General features: G+C 43.3%; 1 protein-coding gene across 7 annotated transcripts in view; it reads right to left on the bottom strand.

Moving 5' to 3' along the window:
* PTBP3 (polypyrimidine tract binding protein 3) overlaps positions 1–24,236 on the bottom strand; it is a 188,963-nt gene that overhangs the window by 86,522 nt on the left and 78,205 nt on the right. For 2 of the 7 annotated variants that reach the window (XM_083179472.1, XM_083179473.1), the window contains exons 2-3: positions 7,736–7,811; positions 5,381–5,498 (exon numbers count right to left, since the gene is read on the bottom strand). The exons of 2 other annotated variants lie outside the window; for them this stretch is intronic. In XM_083179472.1, the coding sequence (XP_083035598.1) occupies positions 5,381–5,387 (7 nt within the window). In that variant the 5' untranslated portion in view covers positions 5,388–5,498; positions 7,736–7,811. The remainder of the gene's footprint in view (positions 1–5,380; positions 5,499–7,735; positions 7,812–24,236) is intronic. 3 more of the 7 variants (XM_083179477.1, XM_083179471.1, XM_083179474.1) reach the window with 2 other exon arrangements.

The following is a 24,236-nucleotide window of genomic DNA, read 5'->3' as shown; positions in this document are numbered from 1 at the left end:
AGTTTGTTAGATAAGTGCACCAGGCACATAAAACGACCGTCCCACTTGGAGGCATGTTTTTCAGGGGAAAAAAGTAGTCTTATACGCCAGCAAATACAGTAGTAGTTTTGGTAAAAAGAAAAAAAGAGAATACTTAGTGGATAATAGCTGTACGCAAACAAGGCAAGACAAATATGCACAATGTGCCCTCTGATGGACTACAGTAGAGCAATATTGCTTCTTTTACTGAACATCTTGCTGGCATCACTTCTAATGAAATGTCCCTAAGTATTATAAGCACATAACATCTCTTATATAAGTGTGTGTATAACGCTGGGCAGAGTCATAGAGTGAAACTCCGCCCAGCGTTATACAAATACAAGGATCTGGATTAGAATATATGAAGAGAGTGAGACTGAGTCAGTGCCAGGCCTGTGCAGCAGCACAGGGTGGCAGAGTCTGCTTATGTTGCTGTGCTGTTTCCACGACTTTAATGTCCGTATCCTCTACTCACCCCGCGGCGTGGTGTTCTGTTTGCCTGTAATGCAGTGGGAGGGCATGGCTTGGCGGCCATTGGGAGCAGTCCACTTTCACTGGGGCTCCTGCTTCCAGTGGCTATTAGAACCCTCCAGACTCCCTGAGAAAGGTGAGACCCAGCCTCAACAGGGTCCCATGCCTTTGCCCTACACACCGCTCTAAGAGAGCTAATCGCTGCAGAGCAGGGAGAAACCTCCTGTCTCTCTGCAGGTAGCGGCCTGCCTCTCCCCTACAACTGGGACTTACATTTGCTGCTGAGGCCCGGAGCTCCTTCCTGCCTGTGAGGCGCGGAGCTGGCACATACGTCATCCGCCCACTCCGGCTCTCTCCTACACCCGCCCGGGACTTGGGGCGGCTGGGTCAGCTCTGCCTGCGGTGCACTCGGTCGGCGGTGGACCCCCTTGCAGCCTGCCCTTCACTGATTTCCCCTCCTGCACCTAGTGCTCCCTAGCAACCCGGCACCCATAATTTAGCTAGCACTTTAACAGCACTGGAGTGGAGATCATGGGAGTCACCTTCCCAGGGACTGACACACACACACACACACACACACACACACACACACTACAATCCATATACACACTACAATACAGATCATACACATATAAATACATACATACAAACAAACATAACACACATGCATACATACATCACCACCACCCCCCCCACCCCCAATACATCATACCCTCCAACATTTCCCTATCACACCTGCCTCTCCTTATGCTTAAAATAAGTAGAGCCAGGGGCACTTACAAAATCATTTCAAATCATTTCAGTTTAACAGGGGGCCGGGAAATAACATCCTTAGGCAACAGCAGCCCCGAACATCCGGCCGCTCCACAGAAACACCACCAATGCTGCCATAAAGCGGGCCATATTTCACACATAAAAGGCATTTAAATGTTAAGGGGGTGTAGCCCCTTACGATGGTGTGAAGAGCGCCCGTAGGGCGCGATAAATTACCTAGTTTCAAACATAATTCAGTCTAATATAGAGGAAACCATTTAGTCTGTGTGAATTTGCATTTACAATCCACAGAATTGAAACCGCCTAGTACAATAATTAAATTTAACATCTTCAAGCCATCAAAATGGGAAGCAAATGTAATACTAAACAAACACTGAGAAAAGTATATACAAATTAGAAATAACATCTGATAAATCTATACATAAGGTCACATCATCATAAAAAAAAACCCATGGAAATAACAGTGATGTAATTTGCGTAACAAGTATACACTTTTGTTAGACAACAATGCCCATGGTGTGTACTTGGTGGCAATATAGGACCAACACAAATTTTATTTATTCCACTGAAAATTATAGGTATATATCTTTTTCTTGTTCAGGGAGGTGAGGGTAGGGTCTGAAGCTATGATGAGCCAGTATTTTTTATCTGCCTGTCTGGTTAACATGCACGTCTTGCTTTGTAGTGTATGCCCTTATCTGCCCGTGTGGCAGATACTACATCGGCAAGACTGATTGTCAATTCAAGACCAGAATGGCGCAGCACAGGCAGGCAATTCGGGCCGCTGTGCTGTCTGGCAACAGTACACAACCTGTTGCCAGGCATTATGCAGAGGCTGGTCACTCCCCTACTGCTTTGAAGCATATCATTATAGACCATGTCCCACCCCTACGTCGTGGTGGGAACAGGTCTAAGTGTTCGCTCCAAAAAGAATCTAAGTGGATTTATCTACTTGACACTCTAAGCCCCAAGGGACTTAACGAGACTATGGGACTACAATGCTTTTTATAAGTATATTATCTATATTATGTATTCGTGTATGTTCTGTTTATGCAGCCTTTGCCGTTTTCTACTATGACTGACTTTTTGCCAGTACTTGTACATTGAATTGTATGCTATGTTTCCAGTAACCAAGATGGTGGTGATGGTATCACGGGTTGATGACTTCGGCTTGCGACTCTGACTGCGCTCGGCGTCTGCCTCGAGGGAGGATCTGGTGATGGTCTGCACTATAAGTATGGTGAGTTTTATATATGTAATTGCTGCCCTGACGAAAATATAATTAAATATTGAAACGTTGGCGTCTTAAAGGCTGTACCTATGTTTCTTCATGACTGAGTGCCGCCGCATCCCGACTATATATATATATATATATATATATATATATATATATATATATATATATATATATATATATATATATATATATATATATATATATAGACATATATCTATATATCTATAGATATATAGATATAGATATATATAGATAAAAAATAACATTCTAATTTTAATAGGTCTGTTTTTATATTTGAGGAACATGCAACTTGTCTTTTATTAAACTTGTAAAAATTGTACTTCACTATTGTACTATTGTGCATCCCTTTTTAAACAAGTGCAGTTGTTCCTTTGAAGAAGGAAATATGAAGGATTGCTGAATCCAATTTGAGCTAAAGTAATGAATCCACTTCTAGTAACAATATTTTCTGGATCAACTGGTGAATTAAAAGCTAGGCATACACTAGAGCAGGCTTTCCCAACCACGGTCCTCAAGGCACACCAACAGTGCAGGTTTTGTAGATATCCAGGCTTGAGCACAGGTGACAATTAGTACCTGAGTGATTCTGATTAAACCATCTGTGCTGAAGCCTGGATATCTACAAAACCTGCACTGTTGGTGTGCCTTGAGGACCGTGGTTGGGAAAGCCTGCACTAGGGTGACTACTCCCCTTTCGAGAAGTCATCCACGACCCCACCTTGAGAAAGTTCTTGGGCTTCAGGATCGCATGCAATCCCAACCAAGATTACCGGCTCAGAAGCAATCCAACATATTGCTTCCATAACCAGTGCAATTCGCAGGCTCCAAGGTGAGGCACAGGGGATCGCGCATCGCATTGGACCTGCTGTCAATCACATGCAATTTGGACACTTTTCATGCAATTGATAACCACAATTACATAAAAAAAGCCCACATGGCATGTGAATTGAAATGCAGATTTGTTCCCGATACTGCTTTTTTCTTGCATCACTGAGATAAAGGTCTCATCACTTCTTCTTGTGACTTTGCCCCTCCAATACTTGATGAGGAACCCAATACACCCCCAATACGCTTAATATGCTTAATCTGTGACTTTGTGCATAGGTTATACAAAAGTCACAATTTTGCATCACAATGTTTAGTGAAAAAGTAGGTTTGTCTACACAAGTTGGTGCAAGTCCAAGTACACGCTGCAAAAACTTGTGTAGAGCAGCCTGTGTCAGTCTTGTATAACATCTAGATCAGGGGTGGGGAACCTCCAGCCCGCGTGCCCATCCGCCTACCCGCATACCTGCCTGCGTTACATGTGAGGTGATACGCCGGCCGGCCGGCCCAGCAAGATAAGGGGGAGATCTGTAGAGCTGACGCTCCCGGCGCCCGCCAATCACTGTGGGCTGTGGAGTTGGCGCGTGCGGCGCCCTGTGCCTGCCAGTGCCAATTACTGTGGGCGGTAGAAACTATGAAGCTCTCGCAAGTGTTGTAATGCACCCGCCATGCACTGCATGGGAGGGAGCATTGCGAGAGGAGTCCAGCAGCTGCCATCACCGCCGAAGCCAATGCCTGTTAACAAGGTAAATGGAGGACGGTGTTAAGGGCCACCTCCTTTCCCTGCTGTCCCTGGCTGCCTCTTGCGCCGCTCCCCTCACCCAACCACCCAGTGACCGGCAGCAGCCTCACTCATGAAGACCTCCCTTCCCCAGTGCTGCATAATCACATAAACCTGTTTGGGGGTGACAACTCCCCCCCCCCCTCCTCCACACTGTCACTTTTTATGCCCACATGTATAAAATGTTGCCCGTGTGTATAATGCCCACATGTATATGCCACTGTACGTGTGTTTAATGCCCACATGTATAGAACGCTGCCAGTGTGTATAATGCCCGCATGTTTCTATGTATATGCCGCTGCCAGTGTGTATAATGCCCGCATGTATATGCCACTGTCCGTGTGTTTAATGCCCACATGTATAGAACGCTGCCAGTGTGTATAATGCCCGCATGTATATGCCACTGCCAGTGTGTATAATGCCCACATGTATATGCCACTGCCCGTGTGTTTAATGCCCACATGTATAGAACGCTGCCTGTGTGTATAATGCCCACATGTATATGCCGCTGCCAGTGTGTATAATGCCCGCATGTATATGCCGCTGCCAGTGTGTATAATGCCCACATGTATAAGCTGCTGCCCGTGTGTATAATGTAATTTTTAAGTTGATCATTTTTATATGGCACCCGAAGGATTTTATAAATATCCAAATGGCCCCACCCCTGATCTAGATGAACATTTTCACCCAACTGTGAGGTCAAGACCTGCAGCGAAGTGTATAGGTGGGAGGCGGTGCTGCACTGCTGGGTGGGCACTGCTCAAGTCTGAATGACATCTTTCACAGAAATAAATTTGGCTACACCTTCCAGCAATATATTAGACATTCACTCAAATGGTCAATATATTGCATAGTGTGTACTGAGCATAAAAATGAACATATATGTTGCACTTTAAAACGTAAATATGCGATATATATGAGGAGACATCTCTAGTCTAGTTCTCAACATGTTTACTCCTCCCAAGTTTAGCAAAGAATCTCCAGCTGTTGTGACCATTTGATAAGAGTGACTAACGATTGAGTACAATAAAGGGTTCAAAGAAAGACAAATCAACTATAAAATTGTCCAACACTGTAAGGTAATGTAATAAAGTTCTGCAAGGCAAACAGAGACTCAGAATTTTAGTGTTTATACAACAGAATTTTTTATTAATTATAGATTAAAAACGTATCCTGCTCTACAACTGCACGACTTAAAAACGGCATTATGACATATGATCTATGGTAAACTTAGAATACTCATGAGCACATACCAAGCATTATGTCTGTACTCCAATCTCACTACAGGAGCATCAAACTAGGTGACTGAACGGAAGTAAAATGCTACCACGGGAAATCTGGTGTAATGTTGATTCAGGTGTCAGACTTGAGCTGCAAGCAAATCATTACAAATACATTTTTATATTAATATATATTTTACAAATAGTAACTGTTTAAATTGAAAATGGTGTATAATGACTTTCACTCTTGCTCTATTTTGCCGTAAATTAACAATAAACCTCCCACACTCCCATATAGAGAAATTACAGAAATTAGCTGAAAGCATTTACATTTGTTTTGTAACAAGTGCAAGTAGCTGCTATGTGTGGGAATGATTGCAGTGGTCATTATTAAGGTCCCCATACACGTACCGATCCTGGCGGGTCCGATGTTTGCTTTGAGGTGCGCACTCCCGCGGCACCTCATCGCACAGTACAAAAAGTATGTGCTGCACATACTTTTTGTACTTGCTCTTTTCATCACATCGCATCGCATTGCATGCACAAGACATGCAATGCAATGTGATGGATGCTATTTAAGCCCAGAACGCACGCCGGGATCTGAGCGTGTATTGGCACCTTAAGAGTAATTTTTTGGGATCTGAACAGGGTGCTACTATCTGTATATAGTTTGTGTGTTCACATAGGCCACTCTGTATTCCTTGGTTAGGTTAAATGGTTACGGCCTACCTTTAACCCAGTTTGTGCATGCATGTGTCTGCAGTAAGGATATTAGAGCCAGTACAGATGTGAATAAACATTTTACAGCATTCTGTTCTGTAGTGGCATATTAACATTATGTAATCACATTAAATACATTTCAGGATGCACACAGGTTAACTACAATGTCTTTCAAATTAGCTAAGATCCCATTCACCTACCACTCCAATTTATGCACCACTGTACCACATAGGATCCGGACCAGCCGCCAACCTTTGGGAACTTTCACAAGTGCTAACACTACGAGACTCCAAAGACGGAATTATTCCCCAGGTGGACACTTTATGGTTACTATTCCTTATTCAACCACTGAGATATACATTGGAGACTGTGCTTATTTAATCCCTCTCCTCTATTTTTAACAGCAGTACATATAGGACCAGATTCCACTTAACTTTTCAGCCCACACCATTTTGTCATAGGTGCCTGTGGTTACAACTGTGTTTTAATATTTATGTATTTATATAATATATATATTTATGTTTGTTTATGTGTAATATTAAATTAATATATTTTTGTTTGTTTTCCATGAGGGGTATCTTGGCCGCTATTTTCGCCGGGGGGCAATTGTGGCCGCCGCCTAGTCAATGAAGCCAGATTATAACAAAACAGATTGGATCTGTTTTGCCAGAAACGGACGCAGATTGTCTATTTCACGTCCGTTACTTGACAATCCGCTGCCGACACGCCCACTTTCTGACACTCGACAGGCGGAACATTAAATTCTGCCTGTCGAGCGGAGTGAAAAAAGGCCCGGGATTCTGACTGTCGGTATATTCTGACAGTCGGAATCCCAGATTGAATATTACCCTTCGTAGCAATTGCTCCCAAAAATATCCAGATATTAATTTCAAACAGCCAGATCAGAAAGATAATCTTACAGTGTGTATGGGCCTTTGTTAGTATATTTAATATAAACCAACTTGAATTTTGTATTATGCAATAGCTTGCCAAGAAAGGACAGCTAAACAACAATTCAAACTATTTCTAATGTGAAAAGGCATGTTGCAACCCACAGATTTACATTCAAAAGTGCACGCAACATAACAGAATTTTAAATATTTGCTATTAAACGATGTTGCTTCCTCTGGTACAATTGTCATAACTTAAGAGAACCTCCCTAACCACCTTAATGTTTGAACAATCTTGTGAACAAATTAGTCAGTTTTGTTATGGGACATTTTACAAATGTATATTTTTCCTGTAACATCACATATAGCTAAAACACACAAGAATACGTTATATAGAAGATCTATGAACAAGAATAAAGTTCTTATATACAAAATGTAAAAAAATGCAGAAGCCAAAAGGAAGAAAATTACGCCCTTTAGATTTCAAGTGTCAAAAACGTACATCAACTATTTGATAAATTAAACCCAGGAATCCAGTAAAAGCAAATGCTCGGAGAAACTAAGGAGGTATTTATAAACCAAAATTTAGAAAGTCTTGCTAGGTAACGATTTTGCTTCTATTGTATTCAAAGGAACATATATCTCCTTCCCGTGAAATTTATTTCCAATTATCCAGATCATCTACTGAGAATGTGTGAAAGCTGCAATGAGAAATTATTTACTTGGTTAGAGACCAGCAAAGCACAGCACGCTGGCTCTCATAAGACTCTCACTGTACCTGTAGCTGGAGTGGAATGGCTCATGGTAAAAGGCCCGTTAGCGATACCAGAAGAGAGAAGCTCGTCGAATGCCCGCTAAAAAAATAAAACAATGTAGATCAGTATAAAAATGAATAAAAAAAATAAATAAAAAACAACCAAAATAATTAAACTTCTAGGGAAAAATAATGAAACTTAAAAGATGGAGACTTAAGCTGGCACAGATGTTCTATGAAAAGACTACGATTAAGAAAGAGTTTGTTTTTAATAAACATTGCCTGCACAGGTAAATTTAAAATGTATATTCTTAAAATATTTTTCTGCTGGAAATAGTGTTCATCAACTGATCAACTGAAGTGAAGTTAATCAACTGCATACCATTAAAACCCTTCAAGTGTTGGATAAATGAAACTGGCCACTGTAAAGGTGACCATACACTACTGAGATGTATCGCAGAAGTGTATGGCCATCTGATCCCCCGCATGTTACCTTCCCAGGCAGCAGAATTGCATGCAGTCCTTTTACATGCAATATATCGCATGTAACTCCTGTTCCCAGCAGCTGGAACCCGAGTCAGAGGATGCACGGGACCGCGCATCAGACCCGATGGTACATCGGAGACATCTAATTTGGGCCAATTTCTCAGGCCGATCCGTCGTGAACGGGCAAAATCAGCCCAAATCGCCGTAGTGTATGGGGGCCTTAAAGATGCAGTATGAGTGGCTAAAATATTACCAGGTAATGGAACGGTTTGCTATAACCATACATAGGGGCGGATCGCTTCCTCTGACCTTTTCATACCCCCACTATCCACGTCGGTGTGGAGTTCATTTTATATAGTATGGCGAGCGCAGCGAGCCCCGCAAATTACTTTACATGTATTCCACGTCCGCTCGCCACACTTCGGGCTTGGTGGCTGGCTGCATTCCCCACACTATATAAAATCGACTCCACGCCGACGTGGATACTTTACATGTATTCCGCTGCGCTCGCCACACACACGGGGTGGCGTGGATAGTGGGGGGTGCGTTAAACCTATTTTTGGGACATACAATCATATTATTGTATACCTAATGTCATGGCATCGCACACCCTATAAAATCGCATGCGATCTAAAATCCCATGCAATCGCATTTGATTTTGCGGGAGGTGAGATGGCCCGGGGCTGAGAGAGAGCAGTGAATAAATTACTTAGGAAAATCGCATCGCATGGCCCTAAAATGGCCCATGCGATGCAATGCGATGCGATTCCCTAAGCAGAATAGCCCACTAAGCACCAGGTACAGGAGTGGGTGCAGGGCCGGTGCTAGGCACCGGAGCGCCCCAGGCAAGTCGGGGTGGGGGCGCCCCGATGCCGGGGGGGAAGTGGTACCTGTGTAAAAAACTTGCGGCCCCGGCATCCCTGCAGTGGGCAGGGGTGTCCGTGCCGTGGGGGAACCTGCGGCGCTGTCATTGTGTATAAAGCTGGCTGCGGCCGGCGGGGTCCCTGCAGTGAATAGAAAATAACTAGCGCTTCCCGCGCATAGCGCTAGTTATTTTCTATTCACTGCAGGGACCCCGCCAGCCGCAGCAAGCTTTATACACATGACAGCGCCGCAGGTTCCCCCACGGCACGGACACCCCTGCCCGCTACAGCACTGCAGGGACGCCGGGGCCGCAAGTTTTTTACACAGTGAGGGGCGAACTGCCGCCCTCCAGGTGCCGGCGCCCTAGGCAAATGCCTAGAGCTGCCTAGTGGTGGCGCCGGCCCTGACTGGGTGGCATCTAGGGGTGTATCAAATTCTGGAGTATTTACTGGATCCACTGGGGGAGGACTGGTATTCAGGGGATGATGGTATTAATGTGGTATTCAGGGGATAATGATATTAATGTGGTATTCCGGGGATAATGAGATTATTGTGGTATTCAGGGGATTATGGTAATACATTGTTTATGGTATATGGCTGTGGTATTCAGGGGATTATGGTAATAAATTGTCTGCATGATGGCAGTGTGGGGTCTTCGTTGTGTCTCAGTGGGTGGAGTTAGGTATTTTTTTGAAATGTGGAGGTTTGTGACAGCAGTTTAACAGTCTAGGGACTACTAGACTGCCAAGCACATTGAATTCCACCCAGGTGTAGTTATGTATTAATCCCACCTATTTTGAGGGATGATACCACCTACATTTAATTCGGTGCTGCTCATGTGAGACCACTTCTAGAAAGGTTTCCAGGGACAATCTTTGTTCACAATCCACCCTTGGCTTTTGGACAATGCATTATTCAACATTTTGGAATATTTTTAGATTTCAATGAGGAATCTTGAGGTATCTTGTATTTATGTTGTATAAACACATGAAATACATAAAACATATTTTATTTGTGCATGAAACACAGTTTCAAAACCTTAAACAAAGTTTGTGTTCTGACTTGGAATGGCAAGAAATAATTTTCTTGAACATGTATAGTGCGCCAGTTACAGATGTCCCCGGTAGTGCTTTAAAAAAAAGAAATTTCTGGTAAATACATAGCTGCCTTCCCTCCTGCATTTTGGAGACTCCCTAAAATAACAGCAATCTCCCTCATTTCACCTAGCCCACATTACACGGTTACATTTTTGGGGGCAAAAGGGAATGAGAAACAGATACATTTACATTGAAACATCGGCGCCATTTCCCAGCACATTAGCTCTTACTAACTGCTTTGGGGCTCATCTACATTTGGATATAAGTCATTTTAAATTACACACCCACCCGCGATTGTGACGCGTTCACCATCTCTTTTCACAAATGACTGTCAAGAGAGATATTTACATAGTGTTGATTGAAATTAGTGATGTGGAAATGCTGCTGATGAGAGTTCTGTTTTATGATAGTTCATTAAAATGAACAGATGTTTCCTATTATGTTTGCTGTAGACCTGTTTGCAGCAGGATGGACATCGGCCTCCACTTAAGAGAACTAGAGTCATTCTCATAGGAATTATTAGGGAATCTGGCTATCAGGACTTTTAAATCCTTCTCCACAACATACAAAGCAATTAAACAGACAATATACAATGTATATAATGTACATGGCAGGCATATTTCTACTATAGACTATTACAGTATGCTCTTATAGTGTATTGTTTTAAACCCATAATACAGTATGCAAAATATCAGATAAGTATACACTTGCTGTTTGACTGCTTGGTGTGTCACTCCTCTTATCCAGCTGGGTGGACATATGAATTTGCCTGCCCAGCTGTGACATCAGCCCCTGCAACAACCATATGGGTAGTAGTTGTACTGCCCATACACACAGCCAGATGTGCAGATATCTTTAGATAGATCAGTCATGTGCTGTGCTTCCACAGCCGACATGATATGACAAGCAAGTTGGGTATACACATATGACAACGGGTTCGCAATATATATGAACCATAAACTGGAATGGGCAACATATCGCCAATAACCCTTTAAGTGCCAATGTTGCTCTAAATGCTCCTCAAAACATCCCCTAAAAATGCCAGCCTCGCTCACAGCGACTGTTCTTTTAGTATAAATAAATACAGCCGAGTCAATTAAGCAAAGTTTAGTTAAATATTGCACCCAAAAAAAGTTGTTGCGAGCGCTGGCATTTTGTACGGATACTTTGAGGATCTCTCACAGCAACGTTGGCACTCAAAAGGGCCAGACGCACTAAGTTTCAAGTGAAAAAATGGAGTGATGAACGGCCAGCCAATCAGCTCCAAGTTGCCATGTCACAGACTATGGTTGAAAAAGGTCAGGAAGGAGCTAATTGGTTGGTTGTATATCACTCTCCATTTTATCACTTTTGAAGCTTAGTGCATCTGGCTGAAAGGGTTAAACTAGTTTAGGGCTAATTTCCATCTTATTCTCTGAGCCTTAATACTTGCAAAAATAGCTTGGGGGGCTGACCTGGACAAGGGACTAGATTATATTGAATCTCGGATCACGACTGTTGGGATGTCCCGACAGTCATGACCCTGGCCCGTTTTCGGCCCGCTCGACTGTGATTCGGCAGGTGGGATTCAATGTCCTACCTGCCGGATGACGAAAAAGGGAAACGGAAATGGATGTGGATTCGTTCGTTCTGCCGAGATGCCTCTACAATGCTGTCGGGAAAGACAGCATTGACTAGCCCCCCCCATCCCCCATAGTATGAAATCAGAAAAAATTTGCATTGAAGTTACAGCTATACTTTACACACGATAAAAAAGGAATTCCAAACCACAGTCGCCATGGCACACTAACAGTCCAGGCTCTACCGATAACCATGCCCGAATACAGGTGACTTAGGGGCAGATTTATTAAGCTTGGAGAAGAGATAAACTGGAGATAAAGCAGAGAAAAGGTAAAAGGAGATAAAGCACCAGCCAATCAGCTGTGTTTGAAAAAGACAGTTGGGAGTTGATTGGCTGTGCTTTATCTCCTTTTACCTTTTCTCCGCTTTATCTCCAGTTTATCTCTTCTCCAAGCTTAATAAATCTGCCCCTAACTCAGTTATTTTCATAAACCATCCATGCTGAATCCTGAATATACATAAACATGGACTGTTAATGCCTGTACACAGTGTACGATATACGACAGCGCTGATATAGTTAATTATATCGGCGGTGCTAGGAAAGCAAATGCCCCACCAAATGCAGTCACTGAAAATATCATCAGATTGGACTACATGTTCAAACGTCATGGTTTCACAAACATGAGGTCATGTCGCTGCTTTGGATGGGATGCATCCAATACCGACGACATCATCTCAACTACAACTATCAGAAGAACAGCAACAGAATGCAGACAAACATCAATGACGTGCCGAATGTAAGTGTACAAGGAGTGATAGGGTAGACTGCCATGTTAGGTGTAAGTGGAAGGATACAGGGGTTAGGCACTAGCAGGGAGGGATAGAACTAGGCTGTAGGAGGGAGGGTTTAGTAGGCAATGAGAAAATAAGTGTGCCTACATGAATCCTGTCAGGGTTCCCTCTTTTGGGATGCTGTGTCGGAATATTAAGCACCAGCATCCCCACGTCTGTATGTATACCCTTGCTCCAAGCAGACATCTGCTTATAACACTATGGAAAGTGGTCCAGTCCACTCCCGTAACACCCGCAGCGGACGGCGAAGATGCGGGATGATGGTAATACATATGATAAAAAAGTCAAACATTTACCACAACATTGACAATTTTGCCCATAACCAATTGTTTGGTCTTCTACAGTCTTGAAAAACATCAAAATAAATGGGTGACTCAATTGTTGTGGGCACCCAAACAAAGCAATTCAAGTTACTCACCGTAATGGAGAAACAATTGAATTGCTCTGTTAGGACCTAATCATGCAGTTGCCAGTAAAGGGCACACAGTCACCCCAAGGTGCATTATTAGGGTGGCGAGGAAACGGCTGTGTCATAATTCTGTAGAAGTTGGCAGCACTCCCAGTCTATTTACCAGATCCATAAACTGTAATGGCCAATGTCAGAAAATATGACAATCAAATGACTACAATATGCCATGGAACATGAAAAGTTAAGGGGAAATACATGAACTAGATATTTAATTAATGGAAAATAAAAGTTCACAGAACTACACTCTACCTTTAAACTCCACTTGCCTTAACATATCTAAAAACACAATAATTGCATTCAAACCTGGGTGGACCTAGGTAGTGTAGATAATAGATCAGGAGTTAGTACAGCTTTCAGAAAGCAGCTTGCCTCAGTGTATCAACACAAGAGTTATGTTACTCCCACAATTCCTGGAAGCAAAGGAGGGAGGGAAATGGTTGTACAAAGCTGCAAACTTTCATTTTTTTCTTATCCAAATTATAGCCTTGGCAGCATTACTTCATCAGTAGGGTAAAATTAATATGGATAAAAGACTTAACTAGAACGTGTAGTGTGTGTGTGTGTGTGTGTGTGTGTGTGTGTGTGTGTGTGTGTGTGTGTGTGTGTGTGTGTGTGTGTGTGTGTGTGTGTGTGTGTGTGTGTGTGTGTGTGTGTGTGTGTGTGTGTGTGTGTGTGTGTGCGCAACTAAAACAAAAGCTGTAAATACACATGGAGGTGGTCAGGATGACACTTTCATCCTGGCTCCTAGATTTTAGAAAACAAAATTAAAGCACCGCTTTATCTTTTATAATAAAATGTGTATGTCAAGACCAAAGTGAAGAAAGGAGGTCAGCTGAAGTCTGCTCAACAAAACAAAAAAAACATATAAAAAATTGCACACTGCACTAGACATTGTCATTCTCTGCTATGCCCATTACATATTCTGTTGTGATGACAATTACAAATTATGGCAAACACTGTAATGCCTCTTACACATTATACCACACACCATAATGCCCATTACACATGATGGCACACCCCGAAAGTTCTCAGCGGCATGTCAGCGCGTTGGGGCCAGCGTAAGGGCGCACAGTGCCACACATATAAAGGGCAGGGTGCATTTTGAGGTTTTGGCAGGGTGCAGCACCTGTTTGTCCATCACTCTAAATTTAACATTTATGTCAACATGAAAATGTTGATATGCAGCATGTCAACATAGTAGCTATGTCGATAGTTAGGAAAGGGTAACATCATTAGAAAGTCAACAAAGTGTCCCCAGTCATGTAGTGGTGACTTGCATGGCATGGCATCTCAAGAAATGTCTTATGGGTCCATTGATCAGCTCATGAGGACTTCCTGCAGATCCAGTGGCAGTTCTGTGGAGGAATTGGCTGGGATCATTGGGTAGACAGCATGTTGGTGGACAAGCATTAGGTTGACATGTAGGAAGATCGACATGCATTAGGTTGACAGTCAAAAGGTCGACATTTTGTCCTGCATTTCGACATGGACACTGAAACGTAGCACTGCGTCCCCTCGCTACGCTCGGCACACTATTTTATTTTTCCCACGTGGTGGATGGTAGGGCATGAAATACCACCTGTTGGCACAAAAAAAGTGAAACACCCCAACACTTACATCCTTTAGGCCTAAGTCGGTTTTCTTCCCTTCCCATATAAAGGGAAGTTTTATCAATGCATTTATCTTATTGGTGCAAGATGACTAAAAAGACTTGAACACCAGTGGGTAGAAGTGCAACTTGAGCTTCAAAGAACGAGAAGCATTAGAAGGTCTTAAGAAAAATGCAGATTCAATTATAAAACCCACCGAACAAAGGAAAGGGAAGAAAACCGACTTGGTCCTAAAGGACGTAATTGTTGGAGTTTCTACACTCGTAGTGTGAAGACAATCACATCCTTTGGGGACGGAAGAAGCCAGACTGGGATCTTTGCTGCAGGAGTCCTGGTGCTGATGTTTTGCCTGTATGTTCATGAGCCTGTTTGAGAACAAATCCATCTAGTTCTCCACATCACTTGGTAATTACAAGCTACCTCCCTTACTTACATCTGCTGTGAATCTTCACACTTGTCAATGTACATGCTCATTTGAGAACGTGTTATATAACATTGTTCTCAATAGGATCTGGTCATTTGCTTTTTATTGTATTTTAGGGGTATATTCCCTACATTGCTGTTTTTATGATGCGGTATTAAGACTGTATTACGCTATGGATGTTGTTATATACTTCTTTTTCATGGTGAACATTGGACATTTCTTGAATATGGAATGCTGACTTCCCCATAAAGTGGATTGAAAGATAAGCCATTTTTTCTGTACATACATGTTATAAGATGTAGGCGCAGAAGCATTTTGGGGTTATTACCTTTTGTTCTCAGCTTTGTCTAAAAACACAGAGGTTTTGTGGAATAACCTCCATAATCACACCTATACTGCACTTGCTGATTTCACCTGTGAGCGCACCATCTGTGAATTCAATCTTTCTGTACAACTAATCCTATATAGCTTGTCTATGCAGAATATGTGCTATTCACATGTAGGCACTGAACATGTCAACATTCTGCACACGGCAACATGTTCATTACCAACATAACAAATTACACCATGGGGGAGGGGATCAGTTGTTGTTCATCCTGGCTGCCACTAATTGACATGTTTACTTGCCAAGAGAGGAGGAGAAAAAAGAAAACTCTGGCATCCAACAGAGCATTGACACCCAACAGGTCCGAATCTCAGGCAGGGGCAGCATCCACTACCCAATGTGGTCAACTTGAATAATTTTATTGTTTCCGTTTTTTATTAATATATATATATATATTGTCCAGGAATCCATACCTCCCAACTTCGGAAGCTCAGCAGGTGGGAAGCTGGTGCTGCGCGTCGAAATTTTCGGGGGCGTGGCCTAATTTGGGGCGTGGCCTATACTCGCGGCTCTTCTGCAGGCCACGCCCCCATTTTGCCGCTGTGGGGCATGACCCAGAGCAGCTGACAGGGGGTACTCCCAACAGCCCCCCACACCGCGGGACACTGCCGCCCGCAGGTGGGACAGCGGGACAGGCCCTGACAATCGGGACTGTCCCGATAAAATCGGGACTGTTGGGAGGTATGCAGGAATCTGCACGCACATCCAGGGGTATGTAAGTACGGGGTGCTGTTTACACCTATGATTGACAGCGAAATATATATATATATATTTTTTTTTTTTTTGCTGTGCATCGAACAAGAAGATACCCGGTATGCAAAAGACATACCCTGCCTGTGATATTGGAGGTTAATAATCCTGCACTATCGGGTGCCTTTCCGGTTTACAGAATTGTATACTATACGACAGGAAAATAACCCGTTGATGTGCCTTCATTAATAGGATGTCTGGTACAAAGAATTTGCTGTTTAACCGGAGGCCAATAATATTACACTATCGAGAGCTTGTTTGGTCTATACCAGGCATGTCCAACGTTGGCCCTCCAGATGTTGTGAAACTACACATCCCAGCATGCTTTGCCACAGTTTTGCTATTAGAGAATGCTAAAACTATGGCAAAGCATGCTGGGGGATGTGTAGTTTCACAACATCTGGAGGGCCAACGTTGGACATGCCTGGTCTATACCATTTAGAAGACAGAGAATGGGGGCTGTAAACCGTTCCACAGTGCAATTGTCTATCACAGGTACAGTCATGTCGGACACTCCCAGGGGTATGCAACACTTGGTTCAGCAATAAATATTGAGATACCTAGGCTTAAGCTTAACCCTAAAGTTTCAGGTGGAGGAGACACATGTCTGAGGGTCGCAAAAAAAACAAACAAAGGCTATAGCTAGATCTCTCTCATAATATATTATATATGTCCACACACACACGCAAATGAAAAAAAAAGAAACAAATCTGCCCTCAGAATACATACATACATACATACACTACCCTTCAAGAGTTTGAAGTCACTTAGATATTTCCAAATTTTTGAAAGAAAAGCACTGTTTTTTTCAATGAATAGAACATCAGAAATACATACTCTATACATTATTAATGTGGTAAATGACTATACTTATTGCAAACACCTGGTTTTTAAAGAAATATCTACAAAATAGAGGCCCATTTCCATCAACCATCACTCCAGTGTTCTAATGGTACATTGGGTTTGCTAATCACGTGAAAAGACTTATGGATGATTTGAAAACCCTGGTGCAAAATGGGTTTGGTCACTAGAGAAGCTATAAAACTGGCCTTCCTTTCAACTAGTTAAGTATCTGGAGTATCACATTTGTGGGTTAGATTATACTCTCAAAATGATCCACCAGGCCCAGCAGGAGCCCCCTCCGCGTCAACAGACTGCGCCACCCAGCTGGGACAAAGTGGGATTTCCGGCCTGCAGGCCCCAGTCCTCCAGGAGACTGCAGGAGCCCAACTTCGGAAGCTCAGCAGGCGGGAAGCTGGTGCTGCGCGCCGCAGGCGCGCTGAAATTTTCGGCTCTGCTCTGGGCAGCTCTGGGCAGACCCAACTGCTGTGGCCCCCAAGGTACTGCTACTCTATCGGGGGCAGCGAGCGGTGTGGAACTCTGCCCAGAGAGGGCCCAACTCCAGCCCCCCCACCTCACTGACACTGGCACTCTCCCCCTGGCACTGTAAAATATCCTTGTTTAAACATTTTGACAGAGTAAAATGAACAATTTTAAAAGTTTGTAAAGCCCCATACACACTACACAGGTCCCAGCTGACGCTGTTATTGGTTGGGTGAAGTCAACACTCATGCTGCAGCCAGTGTTAACGACATGGAGTGTACACAGTAAGGCATATTGTAAACAATATCGCTCAGAAAGCCCTTTCTAAGCGATATTGTGAACAATATCACCTAGTGTGCATGGGGCTTAAGCTGTGCAATAGTCAACCCCTGATCTTTAATGGCTATACATTAAAAAAAGACTTACCAGCCACACACACATTTTATAGCACTACTCAAGGCAGTGTTTTATAGCTGGTTTATCAAGTATCAATTCTATAAAGAAGGGAAACCAGACACAGGGGCCTGATTCTGGTTCACTTGCAAAAGGATAAAAAATAATATATATATATATATATATATATATATATATATATATATATATATATATATATATATATATATATATATATATATATATATATACACACACACACACACACACATATACATACATATACATAACCATGTGCACTGCAGGTGGGGCACACTGAAATATAGATATCAGTTTGGAGTACAAACCCCGAACACATCTAACTCTCTCTGCATGTTACAACTGCCCCCCCCAACCCCTTCCCCCTGCAGCGCACATGGTTTTGGCCATTTAAGAATGAATTTGCTTTTGCAAGTGAACCAGAATCAGGCCCAGGATGTGTAGAAGTGAAATGATATTACACCAAAATTCGAATTTGTACTAGTTTGGTGAACAGAAAGGAGGCAAATGGTGAAGGTCTTTCAGCTCGATTTCAATTCTCAACTACTGTGGTATCCTGTTACAGATCTTCATTTCTCAAAGGGAAAAACACTGCTAGCATTGAAGGTATTACGCACAAATAGTTCCACAGTCTTTTAAGTTACACATAGGTTTTATGCGCTGAACATTAAACTCAAGGGTCACAGTTCACTATAAAAACTTGTGTTCTAGCTGCAGCCATAATTTACTGGTCCACTGGCTATAAACCAAAGCCTGATCATTATTTTACTTTATATTTGGTTCAGTCACTTGGTCACACTGTAAACTGAACTGCAGCAGGATGGCTCAGAGACAATCAACTCCTGATTTTTTGAAGTTTTAAAGTATATAGGGAGAAACAGATTCAATTAGCAGCTGTAATATACCGCATAGGGAAAAGGATGATGGCATGGTCACTATTTGATCTCCTTTATTTTATGCAGTAAATATGCCACTAATGCACATTAAACCATCGGATCTGGGACAAGTAATCAGAGCTGTGGGTTAGCATGTTCACAGCACTTGCAATAAAGGCACTTACTGAGTATTTCTGTTCGAGCCTCCCTTGGTAATTTTTCTAATTAATTCGATCTCAAAAAGGTAGGTGCTGCAAAACCTGTTTCTCTAGAGCCTTCAGTGCTAAGTAGTATAGTTAACAAAAACACATCTGTTGAAAAAAAAGGAAGTGAAGAAAAAAATAAAAAAAACCACACTTAACATTTCGTATACTTTAGTAGTAGCTAGAATTGGAAGTTTGTTTCATATAATAGGATTCTGGCTGCTACTAAATTTTAAATACTAGATTCTGCTCATTCATCAAGATTCAGTTGTCTTCTCGCTCCCGATCTCCCACCTAAAGTAATCACCAATCTGGGGGAGATAATCAATAATAGCTTCTTTTTTTTTTTTTGATCATGCCCAGAGAGGTCTGGTTTAGCGGCTTTACGCATAATAATGAGCACAATGTGAAGAGTCCCAAATTTCGCCCATTTCAGCTTGCCACCCGCCTGGGAGTGCGAACCTAATGCAGGTGATGCTGCTGATCTCAGCAACAATTGAATGTTACTCTGTTGGGTGCCATCTACTGGCTGCCGGCAACAATCAATCCTACCTACTGGCATTGGCTTGTATTCATAACCTACCTCCCTGTACACACACACACACACGGTGTGTGTGTGTGTGTGTGTGTGTGTGATATATATATATATATATCACACACACACACACACATATATATATACACATACATATATGTACACATACACAACATACACACAAAGTTGTAATATTAAGCACTCATAAAACCGATGTGGAGAGAAAAAAAAGGGGGGGGGGGGGCGTTAGTAGATATTTACAAATTTATGTTCACCACATTTATCATACCTTGTTCTATAGCATTGAGTATGTCAAGACAGTTAAAATCCCTCCAAAATTAAGCTGCTGAATAATAATAATTAAAGTGGGGGGGAACTGGGTGGAACCAAGTTCCACCACCTGGTTTGGTAGGGGGAACTCCGTTCCACCTCCATAACAATCCTGCACAGTAATTCCAACAGAAAAGTCTGTCCCAGCCGTAAACTTTTCTGGTGGTAATCGCCCGCTTAAACTCAGATGTGTGGCGAGATTGATATTTCGACTGGATGTGGTAGCACCGAAGGGGTTAAACGAGTAGCTCACTTTTAATATGTTCAGTTAAAAACTGCATTACTATACTATGTTGCGCTGTTTATTGTTAGAGCTTTGAACTGTGTTCATAATGATAGAAATTATTATTGAAACTCTTAATGTGATTCTCTTATATCTGCAGAATTCTATGTCCCCGTATTTGATTACATTTTTGTTAGTATGGTGATGCTTTGCACGGTACGGGATTGGTGGAAGTTGTTCAGCCAGGCAATGTCATCATTGTCCACCTGATAGGCGGGGTTGTACGAGCTGGCCGTATTCACATGGTGGTGTTACATTATATAAGGTATGTATTTTTGTATTATATGTATCCTGATGAAAATTTCACACAATGAAATTGAAACTTTGATGATCTAAGGACTTTGTCTTTGCCTCACTATTATGCTGAGAGTACCGCAACCACGTTCTACATGTTATCCCCTTTTGTGAGGGCACCGGCTTAAGATTCTATTATTGGGATTGCCAGACCCCTTGCTCTTTCTCTCTTATATACAGGGCTATTTTTCTGCATGCTCCAGCAGGAGCTGTGGCCCTTATTCTAGTTCACTCTGACAAAATATTTCTTAAGGAGCCCATACACGCTCCGTTTTAAAGCTCCGTTCTGTACTTTTAAAGTACACATCGTATCGGATCGCATCCCTAGTGCATGCAGTGTGCCTGCACTTCGATCCGATACGATGTGTACCTAGTACAAAAAGTATGTGCAGCACATACTTTTTGTACCGTACTATGTGATGCGCGGGAGCGCGCATCGCATAGTACAAAACGGAGCCGGAAAAAACGGAGCGTGTATGGGCTCCTTAAGATGGACAAAACCATGTGTACTGCAGGTGAGGCAGGTGTTACTTGAGCAGAGATTATTAGATTTGGGTGGGGTTTTACACCTGCCTCACCTGCAGTGCACATGGTTTTGTCCATCTAAGAAATATTTTGTCAGAAAGAGTGAACTAGAATAAGGGCCACAGTTCCTGCTGGAGCCTGCAGAAAAATAGCCCTGATATATATATATATATTTTAATATGGTGCTTGTAAAGAAATAACATAAGCAAGAGCCATCAAAACAACAAATAAACTGACTTGTAGACACCGAAAAAAATTATTAAAAACATTTTAGAAGTATAAATTTCAGCTCACCTTAAAAAACGATGTCGAAAGCAGAAAGGTGAATTTCACCCCCCAAAAAAGTGAACACAGTTGTCCAATTTAGCATTTAATACACTTTCGGCAAATTAGGCAAAAATCCCCATAGAAATACAATTGCGAATAGCGGCGACTATAAAACAGAGAATTGGCCGACATTCGCTGTTGGCGAACTGTGATAATTTAATACGCAAATATAATTTTCGGTGAAAAAAATTAGCAGATTCGCCACAAAACGTGTAGTGGCAGGAGCGCATTTATTACTCAGCTGAGCAGTGCCCGCACGCCCCAGTCAGGACACAGAGGCAGTTGAGCAGCGCCTGCCCCTCACCCACAGCTCAGAAGCATCCATTCAGTCAGCATTGAAATCCAGACACAGGCAGGTCTTGCCCCACGGCCAGTCCTGAGGTTACGTACAGCTCAAGCTGCTGGGGCTCTTAATGATAAATTCTTCAGAGAGGACAGGGGGACACGGGCCGCAATGTAGACAGATCAGGTCTGCGACGTGCTATTTCAAAACCTGATTGGCTGCCAAACTGCTCCGATCCGCTCGTGAGCAGCCGCAGCCTCGAGTTTCAAAATAGCTGCACAGTGGAAGAGATCTGATACAGCCGTATCCGGGTGGGTTGTCCACCGCTCTACCCATCATTAAAGAAAGTCACCACCGACTCTGCCCGGCGCAATCTGCTTCCTGGCAAATCTGGTCGCCAGGAACCAGAATCTGGTCGCCGTGGCGATCTGGTGCCCTGGTTTTGTTGAGCCCTGTCCTAGAATGAACATTACATGCGATCCTCAGGAAGGTCACAGGCAGATTTGCACCTTGGCAATCGCGGGGGAGCAACATCAGGCTGCAACCCTTCGGGTCCCTGGGCTACCACCATTCTGAGATGGCGGTAGCTTATTGTAGCCTATGGGCTACAGACAACACTGCCACAGTGTGGTCAGCAGGGGGTCAATGCTGACAGAGTATGCACAGACCCCCCAGCTGCAGACTGAGCGCATCGCAGGGATTGGCTCCTTTCGGAGCTCAGTCCCTCCTTGTGCAGGATAATAAATCCGCAACGGAATCTGCTGCGCTATTTAAGAAACTGTAAATAAATAAATAATAAATCCCCGCAATAGGATCACATACAAGTCGAGTATCCCTTATCCAAAATGCTCGGGACCAGAAGAATTTTGTATGACGGATTATTCCATATTTCAGAATATCTTTATAATTCAATGAGGTATATTGTGTTTATGTTGTATAAACAAACACATGAAATACTGTACATACAAATATATTTTATTTGTACATGAAACAAATTTTGTGTCCTATCTCAGGCATCAATCATTTTCTTGCACATATTTAGTGCCAGTAACAGATGTCCCAGTAGTGCTTTTAGCCAAAAAATAATAAAATATTACATTCTGGAAACTATGGATAAGGGATACTCAACCTGTCTTACAATGCAATCCTGGGTTGTAATATTCCACCCAAATCGCATTGTACAGTATATCCTAGGTCAAGCCATCCTTGTACCCCATTATGTCCAGTCCTCCCTGCCCTGCATTCCCCCCAGGTCCAATACCCGGTTTTGAATTTTCCACAGGCCCAGTCTGTCCTGTGACCCTCCAATTGCAGCCTTCCCATATCCAGACAGAAGTGATCTCTCCTATATTGCCCCCACAACTGCCTACTTGAAAAGTCCTGCCTGATATGCATAAAAGCATAGATTACACAATATACACATATATGGTGGGCAGGCATCAGATCTATCCGAGTGTGAGGCCTAAGATTTTTGTTGCTGGCCCTGGTCAGGACCCTTACCCGTCGGCTGCAGAGTTGGGCAGCCACTCCAAAAATGTAAAATTAATTCCTTGTTTGGGAAATTAAACTTGCAATGATCCAATGAGGATATTCCACTGTTTGGAAGAAAAACAAAAATCCACACCACTGTACTCTTAACAGATTTATCCAGCATGATTAATATTAAAATCGCCAGGCAATAGCGACGCATGGGGCTGTTCATCGCTATGGCCCCTACACACAGAGCGATGTACGGGCATTTTCTAAAGGCCCCATAGATTAGGCTGACTTGTCCCGAGGACAAGTCGGCCCCAACTTCCCCCTGAGCTCCCCCAGCAGCTCCCCGGGGGAGCTTGATCATATTTGGCACTTGATGTGAAATTACTACATGTGATAAATCGGATGCGATTTATCACATGCAAAAAAAAAAAAAAAAAAACCTGGGAAAGCGGCAGCAGAGGAGGGTCCAGGAGTACAACTCTGCTGGAGGGTTGTAGAGGCAGGCGGGGATCGGAGAGCAGGGTCCGGTCCGGGGGATCGGCAGCGGCAGGCTGAAAGCAGGGGACAGGGCCGGGGGAGCGGCAGGAGATGTAGCGGCAGGGGGGGGACCGCAGACGCAGATCAGAGACCAGGTGCACGGCGGGAGAATAGGAAGAAATCCTATTCAAAAGACTGGGCGGCCGCTGATTGGCTGAGAGCTCAGCCAATCAGCGGCCGTCCAGTCTTTTGAATAGGATGGTTTCTATTCTCCCGCTCGCCGTGGGGACCAGGGTAGCGGCCGCCCAGTCTTTTGAATAGGATTTCTTCCTATTCTCGCGGTCTCTTCTCTGCGTCTGCAGTCCCTGCCTGCCGCTCCCAGCCTGCTCCCCGCTCCCAGGACTGGTCCCTGAGAGGGGTCAGGCTAGCGCCCACAGCCACACAAGGTACCCATAGATATATCGGAACTGAAACATCGTGGGTACCCACGATGTGCCCATGATGGGTCAGATTTCGATATATCTTAAGTTCAGCAGGTCAGACGCCCTGATCCGTTCCGATGCGCGTGGGAATGCGTATCAGATGTCACAAACTTTCACCGATTTCACCAGATTTATCTGCCCAAAGTGCCAAAATCGGGTGAAATCGGCTCAAAATCAGTC

Source organism: Crinia signifera, chromosome 1 (genome assembly GCF_055691185.1).
Source record: "Crinia signifera chromosome 1, ASM5569118v1, whole genome shotgun sequence".
Classification (NCBI taxonomy): Eukaryota; Metazoa; Chordata; class Amphibia; order Anura; family Myobatrachidae; genus Crinia; species Crinia signifera.
Note: the sequence above shows the minus strand (reverse complement) of the source record. Positions and strands in the feature narration are given on the sequence as shown.